We start from the raw sequence: 13,861 nt of genomic DNA, 5'->3' as shown, positions 1-13,861 counted from the left end.
GTGATCAAATTACTTTCCCTCTAAATGTATCGAAATAGTAAAATGGTAACTTAAACCCCACTGGCAGTTACGTCATTCATTGTGTTACTCATGGTACGCTACATGATAGTGATTCTTTCATTTATCTCATTCCTCCAGAGCTCCTTACACTTGCTATTTAGGAGATTCAAATTACCAAAACAATTTTGCTTAATAAAAAACATGGATAAAATGATATTATCAAGTAATTTATGTACAAAGTTTAGTTCCCAAAGGACATCAATAGTAGAACATTGCAGAAAATGGGATTCACAAAGGACCTGCTAGCCTGGATTTTTTGTTTAAAAAAATCAGCTACATCGAGAATTAATGATTATTTCCTATATATCCACCCATGATATCTTTTAAAATCCATTTATTCATACAACTTCTGATATGCAAACAATGTGTAATAGAAAGTGTTCCAGAAAATATATATATTGTTAAACTGATCGATTAACCACAGGTGGTCGACTAAAATACTGGCAATTCTTAAGAAAAAAACTAATTTAGGAGAATTAAAACAGTAAGCACAGTGCTGTCAGAATAAGAAACAGCTGGAAAAATATCAAAATTACACAGTGACCCTGAAAAAAAGCAAACAGCCAGAAGAGCCCTCTTGAAATGCACTGTGTGGATTATGTTTCTAAAAGCAACTAAACCCACAGTGGGGGATTATATCCAGTCCGACTGAATTCTAGTTTAATGTACATTCAATTTTTTTTAGACAGCAAATACATGTCTGTGACAGAACAGATATACGGACACTGCCACTAATGTAAATCCCATGCTATTGTTATGTGAGGACAATGGAGGAATACTCAAAACAAAAAAATCAGATTAATCAGTTAAAGCACAGTACAAAAGAAAACTAAAAAAATACTGCTTTCTCTTCAACATTTGAATTAAATTATTAAAAAATCTTAATGATTTCCAATTTTCTTTTCTTGCACTTCATTTGACATAATGTCTGGCAACAGTTTCTTAAACTCATTAATATCTGCAGAGCTCTGCATCAAATTGACTTCTGTGCTTATGGAGATCTCTTTCTGCATCAAATCAATATCAGTACATGGTAAAATGCTTAAGTAATTTTTGAACGAGCTTTTAACCAAAATCACACAGCTCAAGACATTTTTAAAAACGAAGTGCTGGTGCCTTTTACAATGAAGGTCCCTACCTGATTTTTGAAGACGGGACACACGGACAGTTCCCAGCATGCCCATTTTCGAAAGGAACCCAGTGTCTGATGAGAGGAAGTCACTTATGAAGTTTGGTTAAAATCTATTAAAGCGTTTATTTTTTTAAAAAAAACTTACTGAGGTGATAAGTGCCCTGCGTGTACATCTGCTTTCAAAAGGAATCAAGGGTCAGGTAAGAGAAAGTCCCTATTCCGGTTGGGTGAAATTGCAGTAAGTTTGTTATGGAAAAATTAATGTTTGATGAGTTTTTTTTATTTGATGCAATTGTGGTTATAAATAAACTTATTTTTTTTAAAAAACAGGTTGATGAGAGATTTGGTGACAATTCAATACAGAGAGTTAAAGTGATTTGTCAGTGTTCAGACACATGAACAAGATATGAATGTTTTTAGCATGATAATTTTCACAACTAATGATGAAAAATTCATTTTTTATTGAAAGGCTTAAGTGTTGCCAAAAGTTGAGGTGGTAAGTTAGTGTTCAGATAGACTATGTTGTAACAAAGCTTGTGTCTAATGGCGCAGGAGGAGGATTTTGCAAATATAAAATAAATTATTGTTAAATTTCACACACAATTCTGACCCAACAGATATTTCAAAGCATTTCAATTAATCCAAATGGTTAAATCTCAGGATAAACTAAAGATGCACATTGTTATTCAGAACATGTTAAGGGAGAATAGTTAAAACATTCCAAACTTTGACATTAAGATTGAATCATGATAAGTGAGTATTTGAATGCATTTTAAAAAAACTATGCCAATTAACATTTGGTCTAAACATCTGATCTACTTAATCAGAAGATCGGTCTGGATGCAGAAGAGCTTTCAGCTCATCCAATAGAATCCCTCCAGTACAAAATCCTCCATTCACTGCGTCAAGCTGCTTTTTAAATGAGTCCAGTGTCCTGGTATTAACGGATTTGAAACAGATCTGCTAAACTCACTATTTTCTTCCCTCTCTGGACTTCCATAATATCTCCCACTCACTTTCTTAAGTTGTTCACTCCCACTCCCTTTCCAGCAAGCAGAATGGGCAGGGGACCGACTCAGTCCCATTATAATAATCGTCGCCAGAGTTTTTCACATCCAACCACAGGTGAACCAGAATTGGGTAAAGTTTTAAATATTCAAACTCAATTTTATGTTTGGAATGTTTTAATTAAACAGTATCCTTATGTAATTCACCTTTAAAACATTGCTTAATATGCTAAAATTATATTCAAACTACAAATATCTAAAACAATTGGGTCTGTTACCAACCACAATTGCTGCCAACTACCCTATGTTACACAATATATAATACAGTGGTACAGTCCTGCAAGTGCTATGGACCAATACAAAGAATTAATGACTTGACATGAGAGGACATTACATTACTGAGAATATTCAGTGGCAACATGACTGTTAAATAGGTTCAGAACAGTTTCAAGTAAGCAGCTGATATTTTCAAAAAATAGCAGGAAAAAAAATAAAATCACTGTATTATATATTTTATACATCAACAATTCTGAAATGCAGCACAAGCCAATTAATGGGGATGTTCCATTAAAACATCCAGTCACACATCAGTTCTCATCAAATATAATGTTTCCTTATTTATGAGCAACACTTTGAACTGGTCCATTATTGGTTTAACAAATTGAACCATTTTTAAAAAAGTTTAGTGCAACTTGTGATTGGTTCAGCAAACTTCCCACAATCTCCTACATAACTGACACAATTTAAAGCGTTTCAACAGGCCACATTTAACACTCGATGCTTGATAATAAACACATGTTTTTAAAGCTCCATTTCATTTTGCTTGCCCTGCTATACTGGGACAACATGTTACCTTACTAAGTGAGCAAAGGGTCCAATCAATGGTCATGATGAACAAAAAAGGGATCACTTTAATTATGTGACCACATCCAACTGTAATATATTAAGTTGAGGCTTTAAAAAAGGAGCCTTTTTTCATGTATTTCAATGTTGTCTTACAGGGTTATCATTTGTCTACTGGAAAGAACCTTGCTCCTCAATTACATAACCACTCTTCCAAGTTCCACTGATGACCAAGAGAGGATGGTCAATCATCACAAGTACTCAGTAGTGTTACAGATCTGCCCGACTCAGGTATCAGATTACAGAATCAACCACTCAGCTGTCTCCCTATCACAACCATCCCATCAAAGAGCTTGCTTTTTGGATCAGCTAGGTATCCAAGACATGCGGAGACACCCTTGACCAAGCTTAAGAGTATCTGGATCAGAGCACGTTCCACACATATACGCCACCTACACATGCAAATTTCCCCGTCACTGGAAAGGTATATGAACTTTCTCCCTGAAGGGACAGATCCTACTTACTTAATTCTGGAGAGTAATTGGAGTAGGTTTGTGAAAGACAAGTTTGGGTACCCCAGAGCATCCATTGGGGGTACTGCTGGAGATTAACAAGCTAATACTCTAGAGCTTTCAATGAATCACCTAGACCACAAGAAGACCCTCCTCACCAAGGAGGATAGACACACGTTGGTCATAAGATAGCTAACAAGATTAGTTGTGATTTCTCAATAGCTGCTAGCAGGAGTTGCTCCCAAGCGACAAGGTGAGCAAACATGACACATACTATGAGTGCATTGCCAGCCTTTCTGACTACAGAATACAAATTTAGACATCAGAATGATTTGCTTACAAGCCAAGTTATGTTCCCATTAAGAGGCTTCAACTGTGTTACAGAAAAGCTGATTTCTTTTTAATCAGCCTGTAGCCACATTATTATAGGGCAAACACCTTCTGAGATCATATCAGTAGGAGAGCAAGACAGTATAATTTAATTGAATTAATAATGAACTTGAATAGAGCTAAAATGGAGATTTTTAGATGTTATTTTGGTATTTTAACTGATGTGATTTTATCATGTATTGCATTTTATTACATGAACTCCAAGAACCTTCCAGGATATTTACGACTGCTATGCAAATATAAAATGTTGGAAACGGTAATCTTGATGAGCCAATTATGTAAAAAAAGCCCTTAAAAAAACCAAAGAAGCAATTTCATTGAAAATACTTACCCTCTATATGCCCTGTGACATGAGTTCTTCAAGCAAGAGTGTACCCTTTAAAATTAATCTTTCACTGAAGGACTATTTTATGGATGCCAAAGCACTTTGCTGAATCCTACAAGAGGATCTTCAACAAATGCATCCATGATGTGCTTAAAGTCCATGATTTTCCCTTTAAAGGCATTCATTGAAAATGAGCAGGACTTTAGCAAAAATTCCCATACTTATTTTTGAGAGAAACCAGGTCTTTTGCTGCCATAAAATGCAATTGTGACATCCAATGGAATAGCCCGCCAACAACAAAAAAAGCTTAATAGGTACAACTCAAAGAAGCAAATCCAGTGAGTCACAGAAGGGAACAAATGTGTGTGCTGCAAACACTTCTCCTACTTCCAATTTTAGGAATGCTCCATTCGGAATGTTACTGAATATCTGAATGTTACAGATATTCAAGAATTCCTAAAATCAAATGCTTTTGTTTAATTGCTCAGATTTTCAGACCACAATGAAAAAGTGCACAGCTAACTCACACAGCACAACCTGACTAACAGCAGTAGTCCAGGAAATCATTCATACCCATGGGCAAAGGAAATACATTCTCACTGAACTACATTTTAACATTTCAAAATTAATTAACAAACTTTCATTTTTAGGAGTTATTTTATAAAGTCTCAGATTATTTTAATTAATAGACTACCAAAGTAAGGACAAACTATGATTAATCAAAGCAAAACTGCAGAAGAGTAAAATAATCCACAAGAAATCTGATCGATGCAACAAGGCATTGTGTATTCAGCAATAAGCATTCCTCAGTATATCTAAATATCTGTTCACTGGAGCAGATTTTTAAAAAAGTAGATGGGGCAGGGAAGTTCCAAGTGAAAAGTCCATTAAGAGTTGACTTTAAGTCAGAATTCTTTTAATGTATTTCTCAGCCAGGTGTCTGATACATACGGAAACCCATCATCATGCTTAAAGAGTGTCTAAACTAAACAGGGGTCTATTCATCTTACCTATAAATAGAAATTCCAGAGATAACTTGTTGGAATGGAATGCGTACTCTTCCAGGAGGGACGCAGATTGCTTACTTAGTTCTGGAGAGTACTGGATGCAGGTTGGTAAGAGCCAAGGCTTGAGGACCCCAGAGTGTGCATTGGGGTAATGCTGCGGTCTAACCAGCTAAAACCGCATAGTTTGCCATTGAGAGTACTGTCGTGCAAGCTTTCCTGCTGCATGTCCAGCTAGGGCAACCCTACCAGTTAGGGCTTTGTCTTCCAGGGTTAATATTTCTAAACAGAAAAATACTAACTGAGAACTGGAGAACAATAAATGCCAAAACAGTTATTCAAAATGGAGTGAGATACCAAGCCTAAAATTGTGGATAAAATTATAGATCATAGCCTAATGTCTGTAGTGGGGGGAAAAGGCTTGAGAGCATTATTTGAAATGTTATAAATGTTCATCTTGATAGAGTCACAGAACCTATAAGAATACATCAACATTAATTCAGAAGCAACAAGCAAATGCCTCACAAAGCTACTGGAACTTTTTGAGCAAGAAATTAACCTTTCCACAAGTTAGTGGATAATGGTTATGAATATGCTTGGATTTTCGGAAGGAATGGAATAAAGTTCCACACTTTTAAAGAACATTCAAGATAATGGAATTAATAGTAAAATACGTTTCTTAATTGACAACAGAAGATGATGCCAAAAGGGAAAACATTTTGTCTGTGGCAATGACTAACAGAGTTCCACAAGATTTCTGGGTCTCCCTTTCTTCCCAACTTTCATAAACGAGTAGAGCATTTGTTCTGATACAGTATAATGTCTTTTTGTCTGTATCCCAATCATCTGAATACCCATTTTTACCAACTCCATTTTGCTGTCAACAAAACTGATGAAATATTTGGGTTGTATCTTTAGGGCACATGACTCAAAAAAATTATTCTAAATGCAGAGATATAGAACTATTGCTGTTTTGGGTCCCTATCTTTGATATCAATGGCGTTTCAACAAAAAGTGAAGGGATTATACAAAGCCTTAGGCTTTGAAGGAATGAGTGTAATCTTGAGGAACTTTTCTTGTGCTCTTTAGAAGGAAGAAAATTAAGGGAGGGGCAAGTTCTTTAAAATGATGAAGCATAGTGAAAAGCTAGAGGATAGTGGTGGGTAAGTAAAAGGCATTAAGTGGAGTTAGAGGCTAGAAACTAGTTTCTCTTCTCCCTCCACACCCCCATCAGTCCGTCCAATCCACCTCAGAGAACTTAGAAAAGTAAGGGATAAGGAGCTGTTAAGAATACTATTGAAGTATACAAGGACAGACTGAAATTAACAAATAATCCAAGGACATAATTAGCCAAAGATAGAAATATTAGAATGCTGCTGGGACTGAAGGAACAGAGGAGGAATTTTGTCTTGGTTTGAAAAGTTGGGATAGAAGAAAACACTAAAGATTTGCTTGTTTGTCTTTGAAGCGTTAGGTAGTGCCTAGGTGGCATTTCCCTTAAGGAAGCTGAATGGATTTGTGGCGTCCATAATACAGTAGGTTTTGTGTAAGATTGAATGTCCTTTCTTTGTTCTATTCTTTAAATCATTGGAATAGTTTGGGAACAAGTCTGCAGTCTGTTTTCTCAAGTGAGAAAGGCATGGGAAAGTTAAAAAGAGAATATCTAAAAAAAAAACTTGGAATATTGTAGTGTGTTGAATAAACATTATTTCTTGGGTATAAATGGATAGAAGGATAGAAGAAATGTAGATCAATCAAAAAGAGGCTTTTTCGTGTTTTTAGCTAACATGAACTATTCAACATGTTATCAATGTACTGTTAAACAGCCAATATTTTGGGAGCTTTGAAGTTTACAATTACAATGTAAAAACCCTATAATAATCTTATTTCTCCCAACTTTATGAAAACGTGTAAATTTGAGAACCACTTATAAAGACCATATAAAATTACAAAGTGAAAAACAGTCCTATTCTTCCTTTGCTGTTGCTGTGCATTTGTCTTTCAGCTGAATTGCAACAGATTTGCAGGAACAATCATTTCAAATATACCAAAGTTACTATTCGAGTTGCACTACATAAAGAAAGGTACTGTGTAAATCTGTTTGCCTAAATTTAATAAACGTTGCACCTTTTTAAAGGAAGTGCTAATTTCAAACAGAAATTACTGTTACATTTCCATAGAAGTTAAATAATTTACTGTAGCCATCTGCATCACATATCTGTTGTAGTGATTTCTTCTATACATTTTAGAAGATAAAAGGAAACGTCTCCTGACACTCTTCTTAGTCTCTAACCAATAAGAACAGAGGCACAGTTTTCCCAATAAGTTCTTTATAACTAATGCCAACTGCACTGAGGCTGGTTATCAGAACAGCCAGAACTTTACCAATGGAAATAATGCTATATACTAAGCTTACATTTCAAATGTGTCCACAATGTTGGAGACATTTTGATAACTACAGCTTCCGAGTAGCTGAATTGCTACTCTAGCCATTTGGCAATCCGCTGGCAAAAATTGCCAAACCACTTTAAAAAGTAAAATTATATAGAATGTTTTTAAAATTTGGAGATATTGAACTTAAAAGCCCCCCTAGACCAAATATGAGGTTTTCTAACAGAAGAAACCTTCTCAAAACATCATATTCTCTGGAGTTTTGATTATGGCAATTGGCCAAAAGCAGCAATATTCCTTTTAAAGAAAGGAGTTTGACATGTTGAAACATCTCAAGCTGCTGCACAAGTAAATACTGTTGAGTGTAGTGAGTGTTTATGTAAGAAAACACTAGTAATTTGCACCAGAAAGGCCCCATAAAAGGCCAATGTAAATGAGCAATTAATCTGAAGGCAGGTTGGCCCATGGAGTTTATACTGGAGCATGTCAGTCATGGTTGCATCAGTTACTAAGATCATAGCTCCTTGTCATTTCATTACAATCATATTTTATTGCAAACTTGAATTTAAATATACTTCACATCACATCCACAAATACTATATAGGGATCACATAAAATGTTCCTCAATTTAGGAGCATAGGTTTTATGAGCATACACCTCTTTTACAGATAAGACATCCACAAACTTAATTTTTTTAATAATAATCATTGCATTTTGTTTCATTATCTTTTCAAACCCTTAGGGATTTTTCTATTTACAGTTGAACACTTCCTGTTTGATGCTCTTAAAAATGTTCTCAAAAGTTCACATAGTCAGATCAATTATGCAACCATGACAATCTTTACATTCCTAAGCCTCTATTAGTGGTAAAAACAGTCACTGTTAAACTAAGCAATACAGATCCAGAAAGTACCATGTTAGATTTCTTGTTGGTACTGTTACTATTAGCAGCGGGAGCAACACTACGGTGCTACAGTGAGCTTTTAATGGTCCAGGATAGGTAGGAAAAATTGGTTAGGATTTCATTCTTGATTATACAGTGATCTCCAATGGGAAAGGGATGTGTGGCATTAGGAGCGAGAGGATTGGGTTTGGAGTGACACGTGCTAACAGTCAAATAGTTTGCTAATATTCATTGTCTAAACTCACAGATGACGAATGAGCACTTGGGTGATGCATCAAAGCCTATCATCATTTGTGCATTCAAGAGAGTGCATTCAACAGCATACAACAGAAAATTGCAGATGAGATGGGGAAAGAGAGAGAAATTTGTCATTTCGATGCAGTTGATACCCAAAGGCAAAACTGTACAATGTAGGACCCATTAAAAAAAATTCCAGTGCACCCAAAAAGAAAAACACGTATTTAAAACATTAAGAAAGGTCTTAGATATTGGAATTAAAGCCATGAGTTAGAAATAAAGTCAAATTAAAATGGGAATAAAGGAAAGGCAAAATGATCAAAAGTGTTCCATATTCTTAAATATTTGTTGTGTAAAGTTAGTATTACAGTAATAAAGCTAGTGCCAACATCCGAGCAGCTCTAACAAATGGATTTACTTTTTCAGGTTCATGGCACGAGCCAAGAACCAAAGGGGGTAGTGGGGGAGAAAGAAAGCCTGGAATATTCTTCAGCTGCTGAGGATTTAACAGTTAACAGCTATTAGGGTAGACCCAATCCCACAAACAGAAATGAAACATATAAAAAACACAGCCAAGACAGGGTAAGGAGATTGCCACAATAAAATAATGAATTAACAATGACCTGACATGTAATGAACAAATTGCATTTCAAGTGTGCTATTCTTGCAAGGTTGTTTATGTAGAATATTTCACTGCGACAGAGGGAACATACATTTTAAATAATATATAAAGATTGCAGGCTTGCAAATTTTAATGTGTGCAACAAATTATACTAACTGGTTAAACCAATAATTGCAATAGAAAATACGGTTTTCATTACAACAAAGAAACAAAGTTACTGGCTCAACCAACATTCTTGCAATAAGAGTTAATGGCAAGAAGTTTTCTTGGAAAGCAATCATTTTTACTTTCCATGCTTAAACACTTTGTCATTTTAGAGGTCTATGAAGAAAGAACTCATCTGATGGCAGTAAATGCACATGTTGCAATGAGTTGTACAGACTAGCAAAATCTCAGGCATAATTTATCTGTGCTATTTTATGACATGGTGTCAGTGGGTGATCAATGATTCTCAGTATTCCTGAGCTAGAATAAAGGTTTGGAGAGGAAGAAACACTGCAGGCTACCCATCCTCATCACTGTCCAACGACCTCTCCTAGAATGTAAGTACAGATATATAATTTTAAACTGACGGACAGTATTGGGCTGTCATAATGTCCCCCACATTTGAATAGCATACAGTCAACTAATAGTCTAAGCTCACACGAAGAATGGCAATTTAGGGAATGTACAAGAGGGCTGCTGACACACAGAACCATACCCCAGCAAGAGTAATTGTTTTTAGATGATAGAGGAAGAACAAGTAAACTGGGAAAGGAGGGAAAGAGCAATTATAAATGCATATAAATCCTTAATCTTTTGGTCAGTAACTTACCCATGGGATACATTTGTGTGTAGACTACAGAATGCTTATTGTATAAAGTACCTTTTGGTCCGATCAGTTTCTAAATTAATGCATCAGCTTCACAAATTCAAAGTGCTCATCAGATTCTATCTAAGGGATATTGAGCAAAATGCCAAAAACAGATATTTTTTAAATGAGCTTTTGCAAAGTCTAATCCTGTAGTTGTGTTACTCTTCACAGCACAGATACTGTTGTCATTAGCCACAGTGCTAACCAGACTTTGTAATTGGAGCACTGTGTAACTTTCAAATAATATAATTCACAACTCTGGCTGCAATCAGCTTTTGAAATGAGATACATTCCAGATGCCATAGGCAAGTAATCCATCCAACTAGAAAAAAAATCACAGGAGTATTTGCCTTTTTAAGAGACATCTGATGAGAACAACATAATCCTCTTTCTAGATCACCTTGTAGTAGCAATCTTCAGTCTGCAAGAAACCACCAAGTTACCCATGAGGGACTTCACACCAATTTAGCAAAAAGATGAAAGCTGAGTGTTGAGATTTGGACCTTTATCTGAGCCATTCAGCTAATTGAACATTTTTATCTGTAAACCATAGTTTTAGTATATCCAAACATGGTATTGAAAATGTTAAATCTCCCAAGTTCTCAAATGTCTTCTAGACTACAAAGTGATTTTATTGAAAGCAAGCATTTTGTTTTATTTCTGAAATAATGAACATGGCAAGAAAGAGGTAGCTGGAGAATGATTGAATGTGTGCATGTGCTATACTGGCAGGCTCTTTCTGAAGACTTTTCTTTCCAGGACTAAAAGCGGTTAAGTACTTTGGAATAATACTAATATTCTATATTTTCTGCAAGTGCAATACAAGTGGTGGCGTGAAAACAGACTCAGCAAAACTCAGCAAATTGTGCTAATCAGCCCCTTGGCTTATTGGTACAATGCAATGGACAGAGCAGCTGGCCAATTTGATTGTTAAGTGCTCCGAGAAGTTATCCTACATAAAGAATGCTAAATAAATGCAAGTTGTTGTTCCTTAATGGGTCAAGGAAAGGTCTAAATCTACCAATTTTCCTGGCAACTATTAAATAAAACATCTACCTCACCTAGCCTTGAAATTCTTCTATACCGTTAATCTCCCCACCTCTCAGAACACACACTTTGTATTTGTATTCCTAAAAATTACAGTGCACTCATGAATATAACCTTCCTGATCCAAGCTTTGATAGCTCCTCTTTGGGAGTAGCCCTTCCCTTAATAACTTCCTAAATTTCTTTGAATATTGAGCAGGCACAATGCTATGGGCAACTGAACTGTTGAAAAAGAACTAAAGACTGTACCTACATTGTTCTCTTATTCAATACAAAAAGGGGAAGATCATGTGTTTCAGCCTCAAAAGTCTCTTCAAATAGGCAGCAATGGTTGTGATTTTTTTAAATAAATGGATAAGAGATCTATTTGTGATGAATACAAATGAAAAAAACAGAATAATCTTCAAATAATTTTACTCCAAACATTCAGACACATCAAAATGCTGAAAAAAATACCAGCAACATTTTACAACTTGTAACTCTTTAAAGAAGCAGTCTTGCTAACCGTATATATTTGTGAACCAATACAATTAAAGATGTTACGTTTTTCCCAATTTGTTGTTCACCACAGATCATTCTAGCTTACACTAATAGGTGGGGGCATTTGCACGTGGCAAGTTCGTGATCTCTGCTAGGAGCTAAAGATGAGTGAAGCAGAGCTGAGCATTTTTTTCATTCAAAGCATAGGCCACTAAATAACCCTGTACATGGAACAGTCAGCTCAAGGAAGACGGTGACTGTAGCATATAAACAAGTTGGATGCAATGTTCTCAGTTGGAAAAACAGCAATGGTGCTGAAGAACTAAAAGAGGTGAAATCCAGGAGAGGAAATAGACCTGTCACATCAATGCTTCCTGTCTTCAAGGCATTGCATCATGCTGGGATACAACTCCACAGACCTGCAAGCCATCCAGGTAGTCATTTTACCCCTGTGGTCTGTGACAGCAAACTAATCAGCTGGTGGTGGGGGTAATACTGCCCTCAGTTAACGTTCACACATTTTCCAGAAGAAATGACTGGATACAAATCAGGAGCAGAAACCCTGGCTAATTTCTCCACCTTCGTACCCTTCCCCCGACCCCTCTTCCAGCCCAAAGACATTGATGTTAACAATCATGTTCCTTCTTTACCCACTAAGACATCAGGGACCCTGAATTGTGTTTTAAATAGTTTATTTTTCATTGTTTTCCCTTGAAGAGCACAACTGGTTCAATTTTACAGGAGACCTCTCTCCAGCAGCTCATCCAAGTGAACTGAGAGTTTGATCTGTGAACCTCAATGAGCTTGTCAATCAAAAGAAACATGCCCTAGGTGGGCTAGTTAACAACGGAAACAAAATCTCCCCAATAGGCTACCTAACCTGGCCATTCTTTCCTCTCCTTACTGAAGAACAACTCCAGCTCCCTTGCTGCTCTCCAAGCTGAGATTAGCTAATTTAGCAAATTCAGGGAATTAACCTGAATTTGAACCTTGGCTCTATGGCTCAGTGCCACATATGCAATGTATTTAGTCTTTAACTAACCATCTGGCGCCCAGAATAATAATCTTAATAGAGGGAACAGTACAACTCTAATGTATTTTTCAAAGAAAATAAAGGTTTTCCTTACCGTAAGGAGTCCGTCCCGCCAATGGATTTATTAATGGAGTTGGATTGCCACTTCCTTCCCTTCTGCTTCGATCTGCTAGCACTGGAAATTCTGAGAGGTCTAACCCTGTAACATTTTCACTTCCATCTAAAACAGAAACAATCGTCAACAATGTAGTTTACAAAATATTCACAACCATAAGTTCAATCAAATGTTATTGTACATGCATGTGTGAAAAGACCTATGGTTTTCTTTGGACAAATTCAGAAACCTGACAACTGGGTCTGAGGAAGTTTCAATACGCATGGCTGATTGTGGCCCTTATTTATTGCTTTAAATCCCCCAAAATGCTCTTGATATAGACCGGCTGAATTCAGCTATTCAGAATTGTTTTGTGGACAATGAAAAGTTACATCTTTTAACTTTTCATTGTGCACAAAACAATTCTGAATAGCTGTTTTTCAGCCAATGAAAATTATTTTGGAAAAAAGTTGTTTTCATCTTTCATCAGGAGAGAGGTAAGCAGTATATTTCAACATTAGTTCAGCAGTAAATGTTAGAAACAATAGAAAAGGGGATACAGATAGATAATAATAATCCTTGGATTTTTCATTTTGTGGGCGAAATACATAGGTAGTAAAATAATCGGAACATAAGAACAGGAGTAGATCATTCAGCCTCTCCAGCCTCATCTGCCATTCTATTAGATCATGGTTGATCCATACCTCAACTCCATTTACCCACCTTGTCTCCATATCCCTTGATACCCTTACCTAACAAAAATCTATCAACCTCCATCCTGAACATTTGAATTGATCCACCAGACAAAGCTGGATCAATTCAAATGTTATAAAAATAAAATTGATTTAAAACAAAAAAGGTAAAGAGACAAGCAGAAAAAAAGGAAATGAAATCAGGGTTTAAATGCAGATCTTTTAAGAAAATTATT

General features: G+C 36.0%; 1 protein-coding gene across 4 annotated transcripts in view; it reads right to left on the bottom strand.

Annotated features, from left to right (window-relative positions):
* The window catches only part of cnot2 (CCR4-NOT transcription complex, subunit 2), a 72,346-nt gene that overhangs the window by 13,398 nt on the left and 45,087 nt on the right, over positions 1 to 13,861 (bottom strand). For 3 of the 4 annotated variants that reach the window (XM_042335190.1, XM_042335191.1, XM_007903750.2), the window contains 2 exons: positions 12,934 to 13,059; positions 1,199 to 1,264 (listed from right to left, as the gene is read on the bottom strand). In XM_042335190.1, the coding sequence (XP_042191124.1) occupies positions 1,199 to 1,264; positions 12,934 to 13,059 (192 nt within the window). The remainder of the gene's footprint in view (positions 1 to 1,198; positions 1,265 to 12,933; positions 13,060 to 13,861) is intronic. The other variant, XM_042335192.1, reaches the window with a different exon arrangement.

Source organism: Callorhinchus milii, unplaced genomic scaffold (genome assembly GCF_018977255.1).
Source record: "Callorhinchus milii isolate IMCB2004 unplaced genomic scaffold, IMCB_Cmil_1.0 Scaffold5, whole genome shotgun sequence".
In the NCBI taxonomy this organism is placed as follows: domain Eukaryota; kingdom Metazoa; phylum Chordata; class Chondrichthyes; order Chimaeriformes; family Callorhinchidae; genus Callorhinchus; species Callorhinchus milii.
Note: the sequence above shows the minus strand (reverse complement) of the source record. Positions and strands in the feature narration are given on the sequence as shown.